General features: G+C 39.3%; 1 protein-coding gene across 1 annotated transcript in view; it reads right to left on the minus strand.

Annotated features, from left to right (window-relative positions):
* Positions 1 to 27650, minus strand: part of PLD5 (phospholipase D family member 5) — a 174670-nt gene that overhangs the window by 34246 nt on the left and 112774 nt on the right. Inside the window, exons 4-5 of the mRNA XM_071548002.1 lie at positions 25732 to 25846; positions 2647 to 2774 (exon numbers count right to left, since the gene is read on the minus strand). Coding sequence (XP_071404103.1) covers positions 2647 to 2774; positions 25732 to 25846 — 243 coding nt within the window. The remainder of the gene's footprint in view (positions 1 to 2646; positions 2775 to 25731; positions 25847 to 27650) is intronic.

A 27650-nucleotide genomic window follows, 5' to 3' on the forward strand; every position in this document is an offset into this window, starting at 1 on the left:
GTAGAAAATACAGGGGAAGGTGTGCGAAAAGATATGACAACCATGTCCAGTTAAAATCTGAAGCTTTTCATTACATTTTATATAGTATTAGACATGAAAATGGATGCACTGACATAATTTGCACTGGAAGTGTGCTGCTAAATAATGACACTGTTAGCTATGAGGTGACTGACTCACACTGGATATTTTGTTGAGTAAGAAGATGACTGCTGTGCTTGACAGGCCAAACTACCATATGTTTCCAGAATAGGAGAGACCTACTTGATTCTGTGATTTGCTGTCAAGATCTAGTAATACTGGCGAAAACGGCTTGCAGATTCAATAACCCTAAGTACTGACACTGTGAGTCAGAGGAAGAGACCATATGCAAGTAATCAACAGCCTGGGCTGCCTTTTCACGGTCTCTTGCCTGCAGGTAAAGCAGGATGTAATGGGAAACATGTAGTAGCATCTGCAGCGGCTCCCCTACCCTTGCTGCAGAACTGCAGAAGCCTTACCCCACTAATCAAGGCAGTGCAAGTACAAGGACATGGGTCAGGACAGGCACTGTCTGCTCTGTTACTTACAAGGTATGCTCAGTGCTTACTCATTGAGGCTGCTTTGAGAGGAGAAAAGAGGAACCTGATCTCTCATTTGGAGCTACACTGGGACTCTGGTAATGAGAGCCCTGGGGAGATGTGTTTCCCTAGGAAGGGCTCTGCTCACCATGGGTTTTAAGATTAGGTCCCACACACATGCAAAGCATTTTGCTGGAGGAAAGCATTCAGAATAAAATTACAGAGTTCTGTGCTTATTTTCCTTTTTATGTGAAAAGTTCAAGACAGATTATTATTTTAGGACAGCATATCAGATGTCCTTGACAGTTGCCCTGATTTATTAACCTGTAACTCTGGAGTAAGGGAACTGGATACTCATATCTAATGTCAACAGGAGCCAAGCATCTAATTTCCTTAGGCTATTCTGAAACCTCAGCATACATTTCTCGACTAATTGAAAGCAGATTCTCTTTTACTGTAATTCAGAGTGATTTCTTTTTGCTCTTTACAGATATTCTTTTAAGCCTCATAACTACATATAAAAATATACCGTTACATGACAACAAGATAAAAAAAATGCATGCAGAGAAGTGTGATAAAATTAACAGTGAGGAATCACATTTGAAACATTGACCCACAAGTAACTGGCATCAAAGTGTAACATAGGTATATTACAAGGTTTAAGATTTACTTCAGCATGAGAAGACCAATCTTATATGGAATTGTAGCATCTGTAATAAAGATCATAAATAGATAAATAATATAATAATCTGTGTGGAAAATGTGCTTCTTTTCTCTACATTTATTATTTTTGTCAGTACTTAAAACCCCCAATTAGAAGAGGCTTCAAAGCTAAACTATTTATAAGCTAAATAAATCCTGTGAAGAGCGATTTTGCTATGACACAAGAACACTTTAGCTCAGGAGGCAAAGACAATTTACAAATATCTTCTTAACTATCCAATAGCACAAACTGTATGTTCTTACACTGATTGAAAAAACAACATCCTCCTGGCCAAGACTTTCTCTGCTTTGCTAACATCATCATCTTTTCTACCAGTACCCCAGATTCCTTTGTAAACATTCAAAAGGTTAGCTTTTAAATAAATTAATATCAAAGGAATGGCAAAAACGCATGTATCCACTCTTTCTTTACCAAAATGGCTGATTTGTTTTTATTCAGACTTTTATTCTCTTAGCTTAAAAAAAATCAACACAACCAACATACACATTCTTCTCTACAAAATCATTAGAACCTGTGTTCACAATTATTCCTGCTTCTGAGATTCTGCTCATATTCAGAAAGTAAGCATTTTTATTGCAACTGATAACTACCTAGGACTGCTTCTTTCCCCCCTCCATTGTGCATTTCAGTTACTGAGATGTAAAAGCACAGGTTTTATTCCATAAATGTGACTGACAGCAGCCTCACAGTCAGTGGTATATAGCAAAAATGAACATGACAGCCATAATGATCCTGAGACTACTGCAGAAAGAAAAATGCATGGACACCTACAAACAGGCAAATAAGCTGCATTACTGATAAATTACTTGTTCAAAATGGCTGCAGACTATGGAGAGTTCTCAGGACTACGGGTTGGCAGAGGTCTTCGTGTACATCCTTTAACTCTCATTTTTATGAAGAATAAAAATATGGACTTCTCTCTAACACATACAGCCTTCAAAAACATTACAGTATTTGAATATCTGTACCCATAAATCTCCCCCTCTCCAAGGGTACTGGGTATTCTAGGGTAGGACCCATTATCCATTTGGAAGTAATTCCAAATATTGTTTTGGTTTTTTTTTTTTAAATAAGCAAACTGGAACTTACAATGACCATCACACAAATCAATGAAAGCAATCAAATCTATAAGTTTATGCATAGCCATGGAAGATAGCTGTCACAATGGAAAAAAGCAAAATTCATAGTAATACACCTTCGCCAACACAGAAGAGTCACCAAACTGTGCAATAGAGCTTATGATGCTGGCACCTTTGCCAGTAAACTATCAGAAAATTGAGCTATCCAAATGGCTTCCAAATATTATCTTTTTTTCCCCTCATTATAGCCTCAAAGGGTATAGGATTACTTTTTCAATTAAATTACCTGTCCCAGTGATCTCCAGTCTAGGCTGGCACTTCCAATGTACACGTGCTGCTTATCAACAATCCAGAAAGATGATTGAAGCCGACCTTCATTGTATGCTGACATGTTCATGTACAACACTTCAGCACCTAGATATTTAAGGATAAAATAATAAATAGCATTAGTAAATATAATTTACATTATTAAAAGAAGAAACAATGTAATGAGGGATGTAATTAAACATAACATTAAGGCTTAAAAAAATGATAAACAGTGTTACTGTCTCACTATTTAAGAACTTAATCAACATATATTCCAGTTCTACAAAAAAGCCTTTATTTAATATATGTTCCATGTAGAGGAAACATTCCCATACATTATAATGTTTATCTAATTTTCTTCCATTTTAGAATCAAATAATTTACTTTTTTCCAGCATTTTTCCATACTTTTCCTGCACTGTATATTCCTAAAAATAGTTCATTTTAAAATGTTTATTCTGTAGCACAAACCAACTACATATTGCAGTAATGACCTTTAAAATATGAATGGCAGTGAAACTGCTTCCTAAAAAGACTCTGCTCCTTTGCTCTGTGCAATAGTTTGAGCAGGTACCTACAGTGGCTGGGGCATGGAACAGACCCCAGTGAGAGGAACACGGGTGGGTGGAGAATTAAGGAGTAAGGAAGTAGGCAAAAGCCTGAAGTGTGGTGAAACTGCTCTTAATTTTGCTAATCTATGACATTCAACTAACATTTTGAACTGCTCCGTTTTAATTAGAATTATCTGCCACTGAAATCAAAGGAGCTACTTGTCAGGTAAAGGCACCCTGGCTCCACCACATGACTAAGAATGTCTGAATTGGCTCCATCAGTATGTTTGCAGAAGTAATATTCGGTAAGTTGAGGGTATTTCTCTCATTATTGTTCTTTCACTGCTTCAGTGTTTGCAAAATTAGGTGATTAATCTGAATTAATCATTGCTGAAGGTAATTTACCCACTCATCTTCACATTTCAGTCATGACTAACTGGGGAAGAGAAGTGACAGTGAACAGCAGCCTGGGGGGGCAGTAATGGTACAGCCATTTGCCATTAAACATTCATGGAACCTTCAGTGTCATGAATTCCAGTAATGACTGAATATGAGTCACAACTCTTAAAGAATTCTAGGATATATAAAAAACTAAAATTGTTTCTTTTCATCTAGCTTCCTATTTCTGACCTTCTAAAAAACACTTGTCTTGCAATTTTAGGCAACAGTTACCAGTCCTAAATAGTTCTATTTTATTATGAAAACTCTAATTTTCCCTTGAACAAATGGTACTTGAAGATCAGATATCAAGAAAAGAAGAAAAATCAGGTAATGTGCCACTTACTGTGATGCACCAAACATGCAACAAGGGATTTTGAGCACATTACAGAAATCAGTTCATTTGGTGTAACCCAGCTACCTTTCCAATTTTATCTGTTTCACCCATTCACACTGATCTATGCTTATAAATAAAGGTTTTTTTCTAATTTCCTTGGAACCTATTCCTGCTACTTTCAATCCGTGCATTAATGAGCAGAACTGTGCTAATTATTGAGATAATGTGTGTGAAATGGAAATCAGAAAACACTACAGCAGGTGTTAAATGGTTTAAATTGTTTTCTGGTGAACAAACAAAACAAAAGCAACTACTGTTAGCTAAGGATAACCATTCTGTAGGGCACTAAACTTCTACTTATTTCAAAACTGTGTTTAAGATCAAGTTTAACATAGAAGTTTGTCTTGATGATGTTTTCTTTCCACACATCCAATTTGCAACATTAAATAGCAGTATGAATTTAGCACCCACAACACACCTACATCAAATAAGTTTTAAATGAAATATTGGGATTTTTGCAGAGGAAGCGTAAAACAGTAGGAAGCAACAATGAACTTCCTTCTCATAACTGAGAGCTTGAAATAAACACAGTTTAAAAATATTTTTGAAATACCCAATTACAAGCAAAAATGATGACTGCCAAAGTTATAACAGCATACTTTTTAACCAGTAATACTAACATTAAAAATAGTAGACATAATCAGTAAATTAACACACAATTCAGAAGCTGCAAAACACCAGAATTTGTTGGTGTGGTTCATTCAGACATGAGCATAAACAGTGGGATGGGACTATCACTCTAAAATATAATCTAGGCTTCAATTACCAAAATAGTGAATATAGAAATGCAGAAGATACTGGTATTACATATACCACTAACATCAAAACCTGGAACCCAATTTCTTTTCCTTTTGAAAGCAGGTAAAGCTGATGAAGCAGTACCTCCAAGTTAATAAAAAAAAAAAGTCATGTATTGCAAACAGCAGCTGTTGTGCAGCCTATTAATGAGCCCTACCTTTTGATGAAAGGAAACATATATAAGTATCGATAATTTCTTCTGTTGCAGAAGCCCTTGAGATGCTTGGTTAAAACAGGCTTATCAAGCCTTCAACACAATCCACCATGCCTAGCATGGTCCAGGTCCCATGAGGAAATTAAATCAGACTGATCAATATGTGAAGCCATAACAGAGTTCTCTATCATGCTGCAGGCTCAATTACACAAAGCTGTGGGTCTACTGAGTAAACCAAAAGGCACATTTGTAGACTTGATTCCTAATAAACATGCCAAATAAATCTAACTATTTCATTTCACTGGAGATTAAAATGCAAGGTGAGAACTTAAAGGAAAACACTGCTGTCACTTGAAACTCAAGTAGATTTGTCTGTTCCATAAAACTGTGCTTTTTACAGGCTAGGACAGATTACACATTTTTTGCAGGAAAAAAGAAAAAATACCAGTGTAGGGATCAAAGAATGTTTTAAGAAACAGTAATTTAACTTTTTCTTCTAGGTTGGAAGGTTTTGCACACTGTATAAATGAGTCCGGGATGCAGTCTGAGATGTCCAGAGGGGAGCCTGCCATTGAGAGCCTGGACCTTCTTCATGTGATGTGAACACAGCCACTGGGAAGTGCCAGGCTACTACTTAGCCTCTTGCTTTGTCTTATAATGGAGGAAGAGAACAGAAGATACCAGTAGTATTGCAAAAAAGACTGACTTTTCATCCATTAAAAAAATCCAATTCCCAAAGCAATCCCAAAGAAGGATGGCACAAGTAAATGCCATTTACCATTTCTAGCCTTTCAACATCCTGCCAACTCTCAGATACTCCACTAACAATGTCATGAAGGCTACAGGGCAAGCCTGACTTCAAGAATAGGAACTTGAAGAGAATTGGGATTCTTCAGCCTGGAGAAGAGAAGGCTTCGGCATGACCTAACTGTGGTCTTCCAGTGCTTGAAAGGAGCCTACAAGAAAAATGGAGAGAGACTTATTCCAAGGGCATGTTGGAAAGGGGGAAGGACAAGGGAGAATGGCTTCAGACTGAAAGAGAGTAGGTTTAGATTAGATATTAGGAGGAAACCCTGATGCAAGGGTGGTGAGACACTGAAGCAGGTTGCCCAGAGAAGCTGTGGATGCCCCATCCCTGTCAGTGTTCAAGGCCAGACTGGGTGAGGCTCTGAGCAACCTGTTCTAGTGGAAGGCGACCCTGCCCATGGAAGGGGGACTGGAAGTAGATGATCTTTAAGGTCCCTTCTGAACCAAACCATTCTATGATTCTATGAATCCAAGGCTAGGACCTTTATTACATGTTTGAGTCAAAGCACTAAGCTGTTAGCAGGAGCCTTTAATTAAGAGCATATCACACACACACTGTCATGAAAAACTATATGTCATTGAGACACGTTCTTGGCACATTTGGTGTGGCATATACTAGCTGTGGATTCTACTGCTGCTCAAGTAGGATCACCAGGTATCTACACAAACTGGGAGACTCTTCTTCATGTGAGACTGCAGAAGGCTGGAATGCACAGTGCTGCCACTTGTCCTCCATATCTGAGTTTATGCAACAGTCTGGACCAGGGGCACCCACAAGGCTTTGCATCCAATGCCTGTGAGCAGCCTGGGAGATTGTCCTTGTACAGAGACAACATCATTGTGGTAAATCACCTCTCTGGTGGGTGCAGTAAATAATTTTTCTAAAGAAGACCCAGAAAGAGCAACTGTTCAGGCTGCTATTATCACAGCTGCCTTGAAAGCAAACATGCAAATTCTGCCTGCCACAGTTTTCAACAGCACCAGTTACAGGCTAGACTCACTCTGGAGTTAGCAAACATAACGCCCAAGAAACAGAAGCTGCATTTGCTTTTACCATGGCTAAAATTGGTCTTCTTTCTTCACAACTTTCTTACTTCCACTATAGTGTTTTTAAAACCAGAGAGAAAGAAAAATAAGGAGAAGAACTCAAAGACTGAAAGGAGAGCCAGAGTTGTCTGGGAAGTTGCAGCAACAGTGATGGGCAACACAGCACAGGCAGAGCGAGGATGAGAAAAGCACCAAGAGCCCTGACCTCATTAGCCCTGACAGTAGGAAGCAGTGCTGCAGCAGAAAAGAGCATGGAGAGAGAAGCAGATACATCATCTGATGGCACATGTTGGGAGTGCATTGTGCAGAGCCCTAGGAGAAAGGTCACAGAGACAGGCAGGGCTCTGCTACCTCCTGCTAGGAACAGGAAAGCTGTAAAGTTTGGAGGGCTTTTGAATGTCTGTTCTGGGAAAATAGAACTTGTCAAGTACAGGCTTGAGAGGCACAGCAGACGATTGAAAGGGAATGCATTGGCACAGGGGGAGCTAAGACAGGGGAGTGGGAATGTTGTAGAGGAAGCACAAAGGAGAAGGGACAGCAGGGCACAAGGAAGCACTGATATAGGAAATGAGTCTGGTCAGTGAAAGCACCACAGCTTACAGCTCTCATGTATTTGCAGTTTGAACCTGAGTAATGTGCATGCATATCCAATCCATTGTGCATCTTCCAGATGCTGCTACCCATGTCATCACAAAACTGGCCACAGTAGGAACAGCTGCCCTCCCCTGCTTACGCCATTCTTCTCATCTCTTCATGCTCCTTATCACCATGTCTGTACACCCTGCCCACAGCAGGTTTTTCCGCTCTCCTAATTCTGCGCATTCCCAAGCAAATGCTCTAAGTAAAAAGACTGGAAAAGGAGTCTAAGAATGTGAGCTCTGGATTCATTGTTTCACCCCACTGATGACAGTCACTTGGCACTCAGATTCATATTTTTATCTGTATTCTGGAGGGTAGTCTGAAGTTAAAGTAAAGAGCAGACTTAACTAAACCATACCACGAGTCCTAGAGCACAAGCTCGTGCCCACCTGAGAACGGCCAGTGCTCAAGCAGCCTGCATGACATCTTGCATGACCTCCTGGGGGGGCTACCACATGGGTAGGAAGCAGCACTTGCCATTGTGCTATACCTTTTGTATTCTTTCAGCTAAACTGCATTTTCAGATCACTACAGGTGCAGTTAATCACCATGTGCTTAATCAACAAATTCAACAAAAGATCCTTTATTGCCCTTAGGTCTCAAGCTTACTTTTTAAGGTACAGTTTGCTCACTAGGATATGGAAGTGTCCACATATAGATACATAAAGTGAATGGCTCCTTCCCTACATTTTGCAATATACACTTTCATTTTATTTATTTGCTTTAGATAACAAGCCTTAAGCACAAACTACACCCATAAATAAAAACAATTTTTCTTCCACTGAGACAATAATCCAGAGTTTTCAATACAAGTGGGCACAAGTGGCAGAGTAGCTATCTCATTCAGGGCAGACTCAAGTGATGCAGGTAGAGGATCATCTCCCCATGAATTTTCATGTTTTTTTCTCAACTGATTGCAAAAAGTGTGTAGTTGTTCCAGAAGCCCCACTAGTGTGACCTGTCAGCACTCAGAGAAGGACAAGTACAAAAGCAGAAGAACACACAACTTGACAACAAAGTTATTTTTACTAAGTCTCTGAATGATTAAAAGACAAACTAGACTCTGCTATTCCTGTGCTCCTTCTGGAATATTGGGTTTGAAATGCAATTTGAAAGTCTGCCTGCCTTCACAAAGATTAATGATTCAGACTTACTTTAAAAAGACAACACTCAAGGACTTTTAGGGAAATTTCTGACGGTAATATCTTTACTTTGAATCAGCTGTTTTGTTTATATTGCCTTCTGCCTTTCTCTGACGCACCCCTCTGTCATTTTTAAAAACTACCAGGACTGAATCCTGCCACTCTGGGATTATGTGCTATTCATCAGGCTAAGCACACAGTAATTTTAAAAAGAAACAGTATAGAATAAAATTCTTGCTGTCTTTTCTTTAGCAGGTCCATATTCAACTGTCATACATGCAAAAAATGAAATCATACTTACTCAAAGAGATTAATTCCAGAACAGTCCAAGTAATCCCCAGAAAGTTTTTGCAATATAATTTATGTTCACACCACCTTGGCCTGCCTTAAACTGTTGCAGTCAAACTACCTGCATGACAAATACTCACTCCCAATGTGCAAACAGCCATAAATCTATGAGCACATGAAGCTTCTCAAAACAGCACTGGCCCCAAAGTTTATGCTGCCTTTAAGAAAACCGGACTGTTTCTGATGTAGATATTTTTAATGAAAATTTACTGTAATGCTGACTGTATTATTTTAGAGCATCAGAGGTCACTGACACAAAGATAATTTTGGGGAAATCAATGCCCAGGAGAGGAAACTGAAGTTGCATGAGCCCCTCTAGTCTCTCTCTCTCTGTAGACACAGGTGCCTGCAGCACCCTCTGGAATTGCATTGGATGGGCTCGCACACTTGAGGCTGTGGTGTGGGTGGTTCAGGGACAACATGGAGCCACACTCTGCCTCCTCCGTGCTGCCACTGCACATCTCCACTGGCACACTCCCCAGGCAGCTCACGTGTCTGTGTCTGGTTGGAGCTTGGAAGAAGGGCTGCTACAAGAGAGCTCTCCTAAGCAGACAGGCTGCAGTCAAGGATCTCATCTTCCCGTGGAGCTGAGGATGTGAGAAGAGAAAGGTCTCCATTGCTGCCAGCTGACTTTCCAACCCCCTCTCCAGGCACTGAGCCAGCTCCTTGCCTGGCTCCCTTCCCTTCCCAGCAGACTGTAAACACGCTGTCGGGCTCTTCTCTGCATGATCGGGGGAACAAACACCCTCTACACTCAACCATTGGTTTTTTGCTTTGTTTTCTCTCATTTGGTGGATTACAATTATTTCTGTGGGACAGTACAACCCCAGAAACTGCTCTATCCACACAGCTGTGAAAGCCAAGAGCTGAGCATGAGGATAGGAAAGAGTAGGAACAAAAAGAAATATTATGAAATAAGCATTAAAAACCCCAACTCTCTGACTGAAACCTAAGTATTGCCGAGTTACAACTGGCATGTTTGAAAAATGGAAAAAAAAAAACAAACCGACACCAGATCCTCCCCAGTAATAATAGCATGAACAGATCTCATCTTCAGCAACCCTTCTTCTCTCCACCACCTCCTCAACTGTGCCAAAGTAGCTTTTTCAGGGTCTAGGGAACGAGCTAGATAAGAAAATTGATACAGGTTAAAAATAAATAAAAATAAGTAGGTTGCTTCAAACACAGAACAATTCACTAGTCCGGCTCACCACATGGCAGTAAACAATTTTTCCAAGACAACTGAAGGCACAGTGCAAGTGTGGGAATGTGTGGCTGTGGCTGGGTGCAACAAGATGCAGGAATTACTTATACCAGTGCTGCCATTAAAGGTACACCCACATACTCTCAGCCCCCACTGGTCTCTAAATCAGGTCTCAGAAATTCCAGGTGGCAAGTTCCAGTATTTGTTTGCCTTTTATCTTGTATAACCATTTGCCTTGTGCAAACAAAGCAGATAGGAGGGCAATGCTGTCATTTGCTTGGGATGACATTTCCCATGTGCTTACACAGGTGTCCACAGTGACACAGAAGATCCAGAAAAGACCCATCAGGGGACCCTTGTGTGTGCAGAGTTTGCTCACTGGATGTAGAATGGAAAATTTTTGAGAACAAAGGAAAGGTCAGAATTAATTTCTTCAAATTGCTTGTTTAAATTCAATGACATCTTGGGACCTAGTTAGTTCCCACAGTAACATTTATTTAAACATGCCCTTACAGTGGCTTTGAAGGTGTCAAGTGTTGGTCTTGGTAGTCCAAGTAACCAAAACACCAATTTCTCAGCTACTTCCCCAGGTGTAGCTGGAGTTCAGCACAGGAGCCTTACAGCTCTCACCCATGTGAATGCATTTTGTGCTGCCTGCTGGGCCCTTTTGATTTACTCAGCAGAAAACCCCCAGAAATATAACCAAAATGCTTCCCATCCCATCTCACAGGAGAGACAAAAGAGAGGTCTGATAGTATTTCCTTGTAATACTTACCCACCCAACTACACCTCATTTCTGATTCACTGGCAAAAAGCCAAAGGTCAATCACAAATTCGACAGCAGAGAGATAAAGTCTCCTTTTTACTCACAGAATAGATAATACATGGGCGCACTTTACTTGAGTTTCCCTGTGAATAGAATCATAGAATGGTTTGGGTTGAAAGAGACCTTAAGGGTCACTGAGTTCCAACCTCCCTGCTGTGGACAGGGACACCTTGTGCTTGACCAGCTTGCCCAAAGCTCCATCCAACCTGGCCACGAGCACTTCCAGTGCTGGAACATCCACAGCTTCTCTGGGCAACCTGTTCCAGTGCCAACCCTTATGGTTGTGTGGGTGTGGTTTTGCATGTGGACAGAATTTTAGACTGCAAAAAGGGAATAAACTCATGTGACTACCGATCTCTGGTCCTTCCAAAGATGAATAGCCAGAGCATCATCACGTCCTTGAGAAGCACAGGCTGCCACCCAGTAGAACATGGAGGCAGCCCACACTACAGCTCACTACATGGAACAAGACAGGAAAGCAGACATGCTTCAACTCTACACTTTCCCACCTAGATTTGCCCTCTGAAGTCAGTAACTTCTGTACTGTATTTGCTGTAGAATCCCTTACTGTTTAGTTTATCTTTAAAAACAAAACAATTGAGTCTGTGCACAAGAATTTGGTGTAACTTAAAAGCTCCAAATAGCTTTTCCTTTCCTAATAATTTTATTGAAAGTAGCAAACATTTTCTTTCCTCTTTTAACATGGTTTGCTGCCTGATATTGCAAACCTGAGAAAAACCCTCATTTTGTACTTCCTTGACTCTGGTATCAGTATTTTTCAATCAAATTTTTACTTCTTTTTCAGCTATTTGAGGTATTTCATATCAATAGTCATAGATTATTTTGAATAAAATTTTGAATAATGAGAGCATTGATGATCAGTTCAATTCTTTCCCCTTAGCAGAACTCAGCATTCCTCTAAATAGAATTTTCTGAGTACAGATCCGTTTTGAGAGTCTGATGAATCTGCAAGAGAACTAACGTAAGTTTGCTAGAATATTTAAAAAAAAATTCCCCATCTTTTTTTTTTTGCCCTTCATTATTGGAGAGTAGGCTGCTCATTTGCTAGACAAAGCTATAAAAGTGATTGCTTCAGAGATTGGAGAAAGTAATTTTCTCACTTATTTGATTCAGGCGACAAAGCATATTACTGCTTAAAGGAAGACTATAATACTGTCAGTAAAAGCATTAATAAAGCTCGATTGTGGCCTTCTTTCTTTGCCTAATTATAATTGCATACGTTTTTACTATAAAAGAAAGCTATTTAAAATATAATAGAGAGATTAGTAAACTTGCACAAGACTAAGTCCACCTCTCTTCTTTACTTGGATTAGCATTATGAAGCACTACATTTATTTATATGCTTCTTAAATGAAATATGCAAGAATTCAGGGACATTTTTTCATCCTAATATATAAGGAATTAGAATAACAACCTTCTATGAATGAACAAGCCTAAATCCCTACCAAGAAAAATGCAGTGACTATTTATTCCAATCTCTCTTTTTACATTAGCAACATGATTTCATTCTGATATTGTCTTGGTTTAGGGGAAAAAACCAAAATGTTTACCCACAAGCGAGGGAGGGGGCCTCCTCCACAATAATCACGCCACTCTTTATCAAATTTAAGAAAAAAGGAATTTTAGTATAAGAAGGATAACTGTTCTTAACTGATATATATATGTAAACAGACTAGTGCAAACCGCTTCCCCAACACCACAAGAGACAGAAAAAACAAACAAACAACAACAAAACCCAGCAGGTTTTCCTCCAGGAGGAAAGTTATACTTAAGCAGTGTCAAATGTCACAGTCTGGCTGGCTGCGGAGTGAGTTCCCAGTAGTTCCCAGTCCCTCTCCAGCGAGACAGACGAGTGGTGAGCTCTCAGATGAACTCTGTGTCTCTTGTCCCAGATGAAGGAAAAAAGAAAGCTGAAAGTGGGGAACTACCACGTGTCCCGCAAAAGCAGCTGCACACCTCTCTCTCCCGGGTCACTGCCCCAGCCGGTGCCCGTGACGGTGCAGGTGGTGGTGAGACTGGAACAGAGGCCGAGATCCCAGATGCAGGAAACCAGGAGAAACAGCCACGGCGAGGAGAAAAAACAGCGTCTCAGCCAGAAGCCCCAGCAGTGCCAGCAGAGCAGCTTCCCTCCTTGGCAGCCACTGCTCCCAAGTTCCGCCCGAGCTAAGAAGGGAAAGATGTCCCCAAAAACAAAAGAGACAAACCTACCCCCATCCAAGTGATCAGCAGTTAACTACTTCTTTTGTTAACTGCTGGCATGGGCAGTTAGTGGCAGGGGAGAGAATTTACATAATAATCCCAAACTACAACAGATATTTATATAACCTAAAGTCATCGGTATTGGCAACAGTCACTTCTAAATGTGCTGACTAGCAATGCATCATTCTCTAAATGTGGTCCTCAAACATTTGGAGCTGTGCTTTGGAGTCTTTTGGTTTCCTTCCCATCTCAGTTCTCGAAGGTGAGAAAGCATATTGTAGGGCAGGCAAAGAAGTGAGGATGAAGTATGCCTCCTCAGATAGCTACTACTTTTATTTTTTACAGTACCTTCGTAACAGAATTTTTTTTTCTGCACTTTCATTAGCTGATTGTCCAAGCAGCCCCAGACAATTATCTGCAGGCTACCAAAAAGCCAAGAGTGCTGGCTGACCTGGCCATGACCGTACAAGACAAACAGAGCCAGGTCTGCCAGTGGAAGACTTCTTCTCCCTTGTCTCTCACCATCTTTCCTTACCTCTTTCCTTTGATTCTATCCCGTTGTCCTGGCATGTACACCTCTGACTTTCCCTTTTTTTTTTCAGCTCATTCCTGTCTCAATTCCAATTATTTTTCTCTCCATCTATGTTGTCAGAAGCCCACCAAGAAAATGCTTCACCTTTTGACAACATACTGTTCTGACCTTTTTCTAAATTAATTACTTAGTTTTCAGTTTCTGCCCTTCTCTTTCATCTGATTCATTCCTCCCTTGTATTTCACTTTCTGTACTACTTTCCCTAGGCATCATTCTTCTTCCCTCTCCACTCTCTTCCACTTCTGTTCATAATTTTACTCTTGCCCTTTCCTACTCATTCATTGTTTCATTTATCATATATATTCACTCAGTTATTCATTCACTTCCCCACTTTCTAATTACTTGAGGAACATATTTTATTTTCTACCTATATAAGCATTATAATATAGTCTCCAAGCTTTTAAAAAGAAATTTGTGTAAAGGAAAAATGTATTTTCTTAAGAATTTTGAGGCTATCCACAGTTTTGGGATACTCAGATTTGTCATAATTTAATTTTATTTAGCATATGCTAGAACTTCTGCAGGTATTAACTCATGACATGCAGCCCAAAAGTAGACAAAGATCATTGATGGTTGTTGCAGTTTGGAACTCTGGGAATTTCTACTTGCTTTCCTAGTCCGCAGAAGAAATGAAGATGAATGCTTTTTTTTTTTTTTTACTATGGCTCTAAGGTTCTTGAAAGAACAAGACACTTCTACAGCCTCTTCTTTTATCACAGTAAGCATGTAGAATAGATAGTACGGCATGGCTGTAGCATACTGAAGAGTCTCACACTTTGTTCACTGTTGTTCTGACCAGCCTGTCAGATGCATTTTGGAGGGCTTCAGCATTCTGGTTTGGTCACACAGATACTTCATACATTAAAATGGAGGCATTTTAAAGAGGCAAATGAACATGCCCTGATGTCAAAAGCAGAAAAATCCACACTGGATTTTTTTTTTTTTACAAAAAATAAAAACTATGTGGGGAAAGAATGCTTTAATGTGAGGAAATACGTAGGGGATACAAATCAATAGCTTGTCAGTTAGCAGCCTTTTAACACAGATTGACTTTCCTCCAAACAGCCTACTTGAAATGCAGAAAGCAAAATAAAAGGAAGCTACAACTCCACAGATTCTATGTTATTAGCTAGGTGAAGGACACACACAATATACAGTCAATAAAAGTGACAGCACACTGAAATCACGGAGGGTTTTAGTACTCCAGAGGGACTAGACTACAAATATTGGCTCATTTCTCCAGGGAAAGTATCAGCAACTCTCTGTGAGGGACAGCAATACAGGTATATTATTCCCCTGTGATGTTTTGAACTGGCAGAGAACAGGTCTCTAGGACTTCTTTGCCTTCTCCAAACCACACGGGACAGACAGAATTAGCACGAGGATAGTAAGACAGAGACAGACCAGTTCAGAGCCATCTGGGATGACAGCAGGTACAGGACAGGGGCTGTGTAGCTGGACTGCTTGCAGCTGCCCACTGAGATCTCTATGAAAGCGAGACCAGAAGGTAGCACATGCAATTCAAGTCCCAGTAATCACATCATGGACTTTGTGACAATCCCTTGTTTTATGGCTGGGAACAGCTGCTCTGTGATCTTTTGCTTCGGAATGGTTATTTTTAAAAGCTTCTCATTGCAACCATCATATTGTTCTTTTGACATGATTTTGAAGCTTAGTATACATATTATGTAGCACTAAAACTCTGCTGGCACTCTTCTCCATCATTTTATGCAAAGAAGACTACTGAGATTAAAAGCATCAAGAGCAGGGATCTGTTTTGTTTGGAGTCACTGAAGTCACCATCTATCCCTGCACTATGTAATATTTACACACTCTATATAGTTAATATTCTGTCCAAAGGAAGGAAAATAGGCTGAATGTACTCTGTTCTTGAGCATAAGCATTAGAAACAATGACTCTACAAGGGCATACAGTAGAAGGTGGAAATGATGGAGAGTAACACAAAGATATCAGTCTGGGAACTTTGCTTGCAGTTCCACTCCTTTACGAGAAGCTTAAATTCAGCTTTCCAACCATTAAGCTGTGTAAAAATTTGTAAGACACCAAAGTGCTGTAGAAGCCTAAGGTTAATTTGAAAACTGCTCTAAGAGATTACCAGAAAGGTCAGTATTAGCATCACAGTGGCAAATCCTTGTTACAAAGATTACACTTAGTAACTGATGCTGTATAAACCAGCTGGATTTGACCGCATGGGGTTTTACCCAATGCTACAATTGTGCTGCATGCAACAACCCAAAGGGTAGGCAGAGATGAGTAGCCTTCCAAACTGTTCATCGAATGAAAATCAAATGGTGTCAGTCAAAGAGTGCCAGTTTGGTTTGGGCATTTATGAACGCTCTTGGATGCTTCTGGCAACTTCTTTGAGCCCACAATAATTTAATCACAGGTTTGAAGCAGAATTATTATATTGATTGACTTAAGCAGTGAAGAAGCTAAAAGAATATAATTCAAGTGTCTGTCTCATATCACTTCAGATGATGATCTTCTCAGAGCTCCCTGGGTTTGAAGTTACACTTCAGTCTAGATGACACAAAAGACTTGAGCAAGGTGAGAGACAAAACACTCAGTGTCACTGAGAAGGCTGAAACCTCCTTGCAAAACAGGAGCAATCACAGAATCACAGACTATTCTGAGTTGGAAGGGACCCACAGGATCATCAAGTCCAACTCTTAAGTCAATGGCCCACACAGGGGATTGAACCCATGACCTTGGCATTATTAAATCCAAGTTTTAACCAACTGAGCTAATCTCAGGGTCAAAAGGACACCAAATCATACCAGCAAGACTGCTGTGACTGAGGAGAACACAGTTCTAGGAAGACAGTCAGGCTTCAAGTGGATATGAAACATGAAAATTATATGAATGGACAAAACAAAACTGACTTAAAATAAATTCACCTGCTGTCCTTGGACTCCTTTGTAGGACCATCCATTCTTTTCAGGATGAGATAAAGTTAGTGCTTTAGCATACAAGAGAAACATAGTGTTCCAAAATTCCTGCAAAGGTAGCACAGCTACCTAATGAATACTTTCTGAGCTCATATGGCCCTGCCAGGTCTTACCATCTCTTCCAGTAACTGTAGGTAGGAACTTGCATGCTATCCATACGTTTTAAAAATGTCACAACTGATTTCTGCTGATGCCATCCATTATTGGTTTCGCTGTACTAAAAAGTGTCAGCAAATCACACCAGCTACTGCCTTACAGGAAAAATCCATTTCAGCATGTAAACTATCAAGCAAGATTTTGAGATGATCCCTGTGGTCTTAACCTGCTGTGTTGGACCTGACTACTACCAGACAAGAGCACTTTGGCTGTTCACAAGATGGCTGGATTACAAACACTCATAGCTGTGCTGGAGCTTAATAAATAGAAAAGTGCTCATTTCTGTCAAATCCATGAATACACACACATTAATAGCAAATTTCAAAGCAGAAGAATTATGATATTGTTTCTACTAAACACCCAACATCTTGAACATGTCTCACAGTACCTCTAGCCTGAACTCATCATGTTATTTTTTACCTAGGCATCTTTGAAAGAGTGAATACAGATACTGAAAAGCACGTGACCAATATCTCATGATGCAAAAGTGCACGTTATCAATTGGAAGGTACTGTCCTTGGGTACACAGCTATTCCTCTCAGCAAAGGTATTAATTTTGAAATCTACAGACACAGATGCTGTAGAGCTTAGAGTTAGAATTTATTGCTTGTATATCTGGCTCTAATAGACACAGATTTTTGGCTTCAATGAACCTTTTTCCCTCTCCCTCTTTGCAAAACAAGTCAGTGCAACCCAAGGCCCTGGCTGCCTTCAGAATTTAAATTACAGTGATGGTTCTTTTGGTTTAGTGTTTTCCCTCTGTTTGCTGTGGATATGACAGCCTCATACCACTAGTTCTTTCATGCTAGAGAATTCTGTGAGGCAGGCCATGCCCAAATATTTTTAAAGTTAGTGCACTTCAAACTCATAAGAGAAAATAATAATCAATTATAGTGTCTAATACAGAGATACTTGTGTGTTCAGTGGAAATTTTATTCCCAGATTAGGCATCTAGTTTCCTGTAGAACGTACAATAACAACTGGATTTTCATCAGCATTTTTTTTTGTTTAGCTAAGAGTCATCCAAGCTAAGCAGCTGACAATGCTAATGGAAAGTATGTTGATTACCTCAGCCTCTCATTTGGAATTGCAGAGAAGGATCAGCTCTCCAAAGTTACAAAATCCTGTCCTACAATCAGAACCTTAAAATAATTCTTTCACAAACAAGGGCAATACATTTCTTACAAAATAGATCTGGTGGCAGTAGAAGGAGCAAAAGACGACTAGTGACTGGAAGATGGGTTTCTTCCATTCCAAATGAATGTGTGATTACTACAGCCATTTTTGAATGCAGAGAGAGAGTAAAAGATTTCCTGCAAACTATTAGAATTCAAATAGGAAGAACCAAGGTGGCACCATTATAGAATATCTACTGTTCTCCCCAAATCTTTGTGATCACAAACTCTGTTTTAATCCGTTTAAGATGTTCAATGCTAGCCTAAACAATTTGCTTTCTCTAAGGTACCTGGTAAGGTAGACAGCTCTTCTTTAAGTTGGCAACTTAAAAACCTTGAGAAAGAGCAGGATTTTCAACACTATCTTCTTCAACTCCGGCAGATGTTCTGTGTCAAAGACATTGGGTGCACTGATACATGTCTGCCAAAATACTCCCCACCTGCTCCCTTCAGCCATGTTTCATAAGGTTGGATGGGGCTTATGTCACATTTCAGGATATAGCTCTCCAACTAAAACAAGTAAGAAACATTGCATATAACTTCTTATGAAATTTAGGAAGAAAACCAGTGCTGAAAATTTCCTTGCTATCAAGGTTTTAGTGGATGACTGCACATTTTGCAACATAAACTGATGTAAGAGAGCTCAGGTGCCTAAACAGAAAGATATTTCTCCAAAAGAAAAACCTAGCAGGAGTTTCTGCATGTTAGTGTTGCCTAGATGTCAGGTAGATACCTGGATGCTTGAATTTCTGATGCCAAATGATACCTACTTCTTTCTTTTTAAGACAGGATGCAACTAGTTTTCGAAATTCAGCTCAGTAACTCTCACTATGCAGAACTCTGACAAAGTTACTGTTCATTCTAAGAATATAAGGAGATCTTCCATCTTGGAATTAGCTTTAAGATTGCTTGTCACAGGCTTAAAGTTGTTGAGAAAATATCAGGAAACATTCTTCAGCAGCAACTAATAAAAACTACATAAAATCATATGTCTACTCTGTTATGGGCACCCAAGGAATTTAAAATAATAAGAAAAAATGAACAAGGCCTCATTCACAATAAATTAAAATATGAAGGTGAATTTAAAATCAGATGTCAAAAGCCTTGCTAGTGCAACTTCCACTAGCTGCTATTTGTACACTTCTCATATTTTCAAGTGTGTCTTAGGCAGAGTTTTAGAAAAATGCGAACATTTGAAATTTGGAAGGAATGGAAGAGATTTCTTTCCCCTTGTTTACATCCACCTTTAACTCTGTGAAACTCAGATCCAAATTACTTGATTCTTTCAGGAGGACCTACCCTAGTCTATTGATAGAACTGTAGGATCCTGCTTACTTGTTTCTGAAAAATCATAGGGAAAAAATAGTCTATTTTTAGTAGTTCTGCAGGAACTTATCCCATCTTCATGCCTCTTTCCTCTCACACAGTCTTGGAGAATCCAGCCTAGGAAAGTGATGAAGAAAGCAGTGGAGGTACAACACCACCTTACATAAATCCAACAACTGAACTTATCTGTCAAGAGCACTCTTTACATTCCAATGGAACACGCAGTACCAGATAATATAATTTTTATGGTATATTGCGCAGAAACTGGCCATCTGGACAGGCATAAATTTCTTCAAGACTCAGCTTCAGAATTCTTGTTTCTCATGTGAATGGAGGGTATTTTCTTTTTAGTCTTTGCAGTGTTTTTGCATTGACTTTCAACATTATTTTCTCATGAAGAGGAATTAAAGGCTTAATTAGAATCATAGAAAGGCCCAGGTTAGATCATCTGGCCCAGTATTTTGTGGAAAAGGGAGCCTGTGTGAGATTATCCAACAGCCTGTCCAGTCACATCTTGGAAATCCTCAGCGACAAGGACTCTGCCATGTCCCTGAGGATGGTTGTTCCAGTCAGTGATTCAGTTCTCACTATAAAAAAATTATTTTTTTTCTTCTTTGAGATGAATGTCCTTAAGCATATAAGTTCATATATGTTCTCCTTCCAAATCATTATGGAACTATTACACCCAGCTTTGAAGCCTCTGTAGAACTTTCCCATGCACCAGAAATATGAGGCCACTCCTCACTGGAGCTTATCCACTTTCTTCTTAAAATTGCCAGTGATAGCTGTTTTCTAATATGTTTAAAGTCCAATGGAATTTTCACTAGTACATAAAACAAATATTCTGGGCTGAGTGTAAAGCAATGCCATCATGATTTACCCTACCAACAGTTTTCACAAAAACTCAAGTTTCCCAAAACTTACCAGGAAATGCCCTCCTATAGTGTTAACTTTTCCAGAGAAAACAGCAGTTTTCCCCAAATGGTCAACTCTAGATTCCTAGGGTTTTCAGGATACAAAAGGCTCTAGGTTAAAAAAAAGTGCTTAACTTTCAGCTTGTTTTGTGAGGAGAAACTGCTCTGTAGTTCCCAGTGATCTCCATCTTTTCTATGACATAAATGTTTTTCAGTTTTCTAGAATATGCTAAAAATGACATAATTTTCCCATTCCCCTACAAGTAGACAGGGAAAGGGAATATGATTGTGGGCAGAAGTAAAAACTCAGGTCCCACAAGCATCACAGCTCTAAAGCTATGCAGCACCTCAAGTGTGCCAACAGAAGCAGACAGAATATGGGCTTCAACACAATTCATTTGATATATAAATCATATTCACCATTGCTGTCTGTTGTGCTACATTAACATTAAAACAATACAGGAAAGCACAGGGAACCCCCAAACTTCCAGAACTTCCTAGGCATTACATGAACCCCAAGCTTTCTGTGCCATGGCAGATTAAACCTCAAAATCTCAGCCGGGTTCCAATGGTCCTACCTCCCTTGTCAACCCCAGCTACATGTTTCCTATCTCTGTATTGCCCCCAGACTTTATGCCTGCAAGAATATATGCTGAGTAATGCAGAAATCTAAGACAAATAACAAGTAAGCAAGCAAAAAAAGAAAAAAAGGCAACAAAAGGCGCAAGTAGTCTGTAGCCAAATCAGCCCCCTGAACTGTCTTACCACATGGTCACTGGGGCAAGGAAGAAGGCAGGGACAACATATGGTGGGGAGAGCAAAGAGGAGGCTGGGATTGTGCCACTGCCCAGATAAACCTTTAATTTGCCATGAGATGGTATCTGTTAGTGTTTGTAATCTAAAGCACACAACTAAATGCACAAAAAGTTGCTAGAGCTCCACTTTCTAGTAATTTATTTGCCACCCTGCAATAATATAACTTTCTAGTTTGTCTATTTTGGTAGTATCTGATTAAGAGAGAGTGGGAAAATGTGCATGAACTGTTCAGTGAGTAACAGCTGCACAAGTGATCTAGTGATTTGATCCTGCCCTATGACAATGACTTCCTATCATTTTCCAGTTTCATTGCCAACATTCAATAGCTATTAATTAAATGATTTTTTCCTTTACATCACGTTGTGACATGAGCAGACTTCTCTTTTCTTATCTGCTTCAGCCAGCACTGACAAAACAGAAAATGTTCCTTGCAAATATATGAAAAATGCTTCATGAAAACAGAGTATTGGGGGAAAAAGCAAATAGAAAAGGAAGGAAGTAATGTAAACTGAAGGAAGAAAATCCATTGGTATGTCTTAAAATGTATGAACCCTTCAGCTAAAATAAGATTGTAATTAGTAAGAGATTGAGATTCTGTACATGTAAGAAATGATACAACCTGCTAATTGGAGACAATACTATTCATGTGTTACTGAGGAGCAAAGACTGGTACATAATTATGTGTAAGGAGGGGGAGGATTACAAGAAATATTTCAATTTTGTAGACTGAGCCACACCTGAGAAAAGGCTAAAACAATAACCTTGAAAACAAGCATTATTAATGTACTGTCACAGCACCAGGAGGATAAATAAGAACATGTTTGTTTACACAATGAGCCAAATTTTGCCTACAGACAGACCTACCTTTCACAAGAGAGTCATTTACGTCTATGCATAGTATTCAAATACATGTCCTTTAAAAATAACATCATAATATATAGTCTGTTTAGTAATAATTTTGACAACATGAGGTGGGAGAACTTGTATGTTGTTGAGTTTTTTGAATTATTAAATACCTTTTTTTAATTGTTACTATAGAAAACAAGTGCTCAGATCTGGCTTCTGGTGCCTGTGCGCCTATTAATAATCACTGGTTGTCCCCAAGAGACAGAAACGGCAAGTAACCTCACCTAACAGTGATGTTTCAAACAGAAATTCATTAATACTGTATTTGCGGGGCACTGAGATACGACAGTGAGAAGCAGCATGGAAAAGCCTATGAGGAAATTAATCATTCTGCATTCAATGCAGGATCTGGCAGATGTACAATGAAGGAAGCCTGGAGACACACATTAAATATGAAGATTCTAGCCATTACCAGCAGAAATAATATTCCCTGAATGAGCATCAACTACCTTAGACATTAAATGTTTGATGTATTCTCATTCAATACAAGGAAAAAACCTCTGATTAATATGGTAGGGTTATAACAAGTACCAGTCAGGTATTTCATGCAAAATATAGAATCCGATAATGTAATTAAAGTCTATCATAAATGTAAGTTTTGGGACTAGTATTTCCTCATTTCTCCATGCTTAATTTTCGCAGCTAAATAACACTCTCACAGTTAGCAATTATTAGCAAATGTACATTATCTCAGCCTTACGAGGCTCCTGTCACCACAGCTGTAGGTGTGATGTGTGTTAGCACAGTAAATCAATCCATGTTTCACTGCAGCTGCTGGACTTTCGTAATCAATCTCCCTTGCTTCACAGCTAGCTCAAGTGAGCCAGGATAGCACAGAGAGGACAAAAAAAGGCATCAGAGTAATGACAAACCTGCAGGTTCACAGCTAGCTCAGATGTCTGCACTAATATTGCCACTGCAAATTACTAGTTTTATTTTACTACATCACTTCAGTTCTGCTCTCCTGTCAACATAAGTTATGCTTTATCTTACCCAATCAGCTCAAATCTGAAGTCAGATTTCAACTTTCTCCTCTGTTAATCAGAGCTGCTGGAGAGGAAGGATGTGTAGGGAGGACTCTAGGATGCACCCTTGGGTTGGAAAAGGTTTATCAAAGCTGCTTTCTACAGTACTTCAGAAATGGGGAGAAGAGGCAAGGGGGTTCCATGCATGCCTGTCTAAAAAACTGAAAGATGTGCTAGAATAATTTGTCTGGTAGAAGTAGTCTCAACAACTGTGCTGAGATGCAGCAGTACAGTAGCCTATCATGGTTCCTTGTCTGAAAAACAACATTTTGTGATACAATATGGATGACCAAGTATAGTTCTTCAAGTGGCCCCATGGACACCCATGCCACTTTGTCAAGTCAGACAGTCCAACAGGGCTTTCTGCCTGGAAATGCCGTGTGACATAGGTAACCAGGGGCTAAGGAACTGCAGCATCCTTTTAAGGTTTCTGGGCAGTATATCAACAGGTATGTCCTGGGGCCAACAGCCAAATTATTCCTTGTCCTGACCCTAGAAACCAGTCTGTACCACATGAGGGAATACTCAGAGGTTCTGATCATCCAGTCCACTGCAAAGAAAGTCAAGGTTCTTCCACCCTCTTCATGCAAAAGCAACTGTTCCTCATATTTAGTAGGACAGTATACTACTTGGAGATGGTCTAACTCCTGCATACAGTCTGCCTTGGAAAGAAGAGCCTAGCTTTTGCCCATGGAGCAAGGCAAAGGCAGACTCAGGAATGCCAGAAATTTTTGGATCTCCACTTGCTATGTATGTGCTTTCAGTCTATACTAATAACTGTGGCTTGGGTGCCAAGCGCATTTACTGCTTAGGATCAATCAGCTTAGTGTAATAAGCTGATGTACCCAGAGTAGTTCTTGCACTCTCCTCTGCCTAATTCTGACAGAAACCACAAGTGTGCATTTGAGTCTGTTCCAACAAATACATTCTGGTTCACCATCTTGAGATGTTTCACAGCTTGGCCGAACTGTTGATATATTTATTGCTTCCTTTACCAAGAGAGGATCTATTATAAAGGGTGCATGGCATGCTCACAAGAACTATTACTTAAAAACAACTTTCTCTGATTCTTTGTTGCTCAGACTACAAATATATTGACCATTTAATTTGAATATTGTAAAATTTCATGTCATAAAAATCTGAAAAAGGCATAAGGGAAACTGAAGCCAGTAACATTATAAAAGTCTGTGTTCTGTTTGTTTTTTCATAAAGCTCACAGGTCTGATTAATTCTCACATAAACTGAAGGAAGTGTTGATAAACATTGTTCCCCCTTTTCTAGCTAAAAATGTTTCCTCATCTTTTTTTTTTGATATTTGGTGTTTTCAATATATGATAGCTAAAATACCTGCTGCCAGGTACATTGATAAAAACATACAGACCCACCTCTCATATTCTGGAATATTAGAATCAGAGGAAAAAGAAACCACTTTTTCAAAGACAGTTTCACAGGGATTGATATTAAAATATCTATTTCTTTTACAACACATCAGAAGACACTTCACATAAAAAGCTGATACTGAGAAAGTTGATGTATTCTTACTGGTTATCAAAGGATCAGTATCACTTTTGGTTATGTGGCAGAAATAATCAAATCCCTGAAATAGGCAGTGTCATGAAATGACAAGTCTCTGTAGTTATTAATTTTAAATAACAGGTCAGTCTTTAGCAAAAGTTGATCTCTCTAAAGGATAAGGACTTCCATTAGTAATATGATTCTACTTGCTCAGTGAGGAGATTACAAGGAATTTAAACAAATATAGAGTGATATTTGTTGGACAAAGGCATTTTTTGGTCTTTACTGTAAACAGACATGTTACATTAGGGCACCACTACATATAGCAACTCCTTTGCTTAGTTTATTTTTTTAGACTTCCCTTTGTGTTCCATATAATTATCTGTGTCAAAAATGATAACCATCAAAATATATAGGTTCTTTTTGCCCTTTGAAAAGTGTATCCTACCCTTAAAATCATACTTTTATCAGATATAGATAACTAACATATTCAGGAGAAATGTGTATGAGATGGCTAAAATTCTAAGAGAGTCTAATTTCTTTCAGCATTTCTTAAATTCTCTTTACTATTTTTCCATGCAGTTTTACATAAAACAAGTTTATCAGTGTAGTGCCAGTGTGCAATCCCTCTTTCAGTAGGGATTTCTGAGTCTCAGAACAATTATTAGGAAACCAGACACCAAAGAAAACACATAGCACAGAAAACCTTGTCAGCTGGTTAAATCTGACCTGTGGTCTATTTTCCAGTGCTTCAGAACCATCAGTAGCTGACATATGCCATTTTAGTCATTTATTTTGCTATTCCTCAAAAGAGGAAACTATCTTGCCCCACAAGGTATTCCAGCAGTCTCTCAGACTACATTGCCTGCCATTAAAATGTCTATAGTGAATTTAATCACCTTTTTAATTGCTCACAAACTGCAAACATCACCTACAGTAACGGATTTTCAGATATTTGACAGCTATGAAAGCTGAAGGATTACAGCATAATACTGCAATACCAATAGTGTGCATTTTATAGATCATCTGAGTCTGCATTTTAAGTAAAAGTAACATTACATAGCAGTCAATAGTGTAACAAAAGAAAGACCTTGGTCTTACCCTTTGTTTTCAAGTCGTTTAATACCTTGGATTCCACGGGCAGGATATCACTCACAAGCTTTATCTCAATATTTCGGGACGCCAGTTCAAGCAGCTTTTCAAAAAGACGCTGCCCCTGGGAAGAACATTCATGGAAAGCAGAAGTTGTAAGACATAGAATTGTGCCAACTATCAACAAATTAAAGAGGCATGTTAAAACAAAAATATATATATAACAGTTGAGTAAGTATGTTTCTAGATATGATTAAACATACCCTAAAGCTTAGCAACTTAAATATTTTTTCTTGGAGAAATATTGTTCGGAAGGCCAAAATGTTTTTTCTCCTTTTCCCACACTGCACAATACAATTGATGACAGATGCCAAGTAGAGAATGAAGTGTCCAGGTTTTTTATTCTGCATAAGCATATTTTGACATGAACTTTCTTCTAAATAATCACATTCTGTTGACTTAGGACAAAAAGTTCAAGGAAAATAGTTTATTACACTTATTCTGTATTGACTGATATTTTTGTAAGTGGTTCTAACCATACTACCCAACGTCTTCAAGTGGTTGCCTGCTCAACTTTACAGAAGTTATACCAGGAAGGAAAACAATGATCTATAGGTATTTTATAGGCTTTTACTTTTTACACTGCTATAGAACTTTACTAATTAAGCCATATTTCTATGTATGTATGGCCAGACTTCACGAATGCAGATTTGGGCAGGGCTCTCCCCACGTGGCTGTGCCCTTCCAGCCTGTGCAATGGATTTTTTAGGTGAGGCACAGCATGCGCAGAACTGGCCCCACCGTTTCAGTCCTGAGGTCCATCTGCCACAGCCGAGCGACCTTGGACAGTGACAGTGAAGTCCTCGGGACTGTCACAGCACCCGGTACTAACTGGGGCTGACCCTGCTGAGCATCTGAGATGTGACGGGATGGGATGGCAGGGGGGAATTGAACTGCCAGGGTACGGTCCCCACTGAGACTCGAACTCACAACCTTGGGATTCAGAGTCCAGAATGCTCTCCATTACACCATGGGACAGCCCATACAGCCGTATTTCTAACACAGAACAAAAAAGGGAATCTCATACTGAGCTGGATATATGTCAAAACAGAAATCAAGATGTTTCACATGAAAAACAACATTTTAAATTGCCCCATTTTTCCATATCCAAGAAACAAAGAAAAAGTAGAACTTCTGATTGCATAGTAAATGCTTAATTTTTAGATTCAGTATTTTAAGTTAAGTAAAAAAGTTTAGTTAGAAACAGCTAACTAGGTGATGTCAGAAATAAACTCTCCAGGGTATCACTACTATGCTGTTCATACAATCACAGCCAAATCTCTTTTCCTTGCTGCCCTTCTAGCTTACTACAGCACACCACTTTCAAGTAGCAGTCCAATAGGCAAAGACTTTGGGTTTATGTGACTGACAAAGTGCTGCCCTGCCTACACACTTCACTTCAGATTCAATGTAATGCTGGCTGCAAGGTAAAGTTACAACAAAAAAAGCAACAATCACATATCAACTTTCAAACAAACAGGTAGAAGATAAAGCTCTTCACCATTTTACATAATTCTCTGTACAAACTATTACTCTGATAATCTTGAAAGGATCTTTCTATTTAACAAAATGACCAAACCAAAAGCAGTTTGGGATGATACAATCTGATTGGCGTGGACCAACAAAACCCCAGACAAAGGCCCTCTCCGTATGTTGAAATCCCAAAAGCAGCAGACAGTGGAAACCCAACTTTGCCTTCTAATTGCCTGCACAGATTGATACTTTGAGCCTTGTTGGGCCTCGAACATGAGGCAGCCACAGAAAGTAGTGCTTCCTCTGTCTACAGAATAGACCTATTTTTCAATATTCACTTCTTTTGAATGTATGTGACAAAATAAAAGTACCCATCCTCCTAAACAGCTTTCTCA

The sequence above is a fragment of the Pithys albifrons genome, chromosome 2 (assembly GCF_047495875.1).
Source record: "Pithys albifrons albifrons isolate INPA30051 chromosome 2, PitAlb_v1, whole genome shotgun sequence".
NCBI classification, from domain to species: domain Eukaryota; kingdom Metazoa; phylum Chordata; class Aves; order Passeriformes; family Thamnophilidae; genus Pithys; species Pithys albifrons.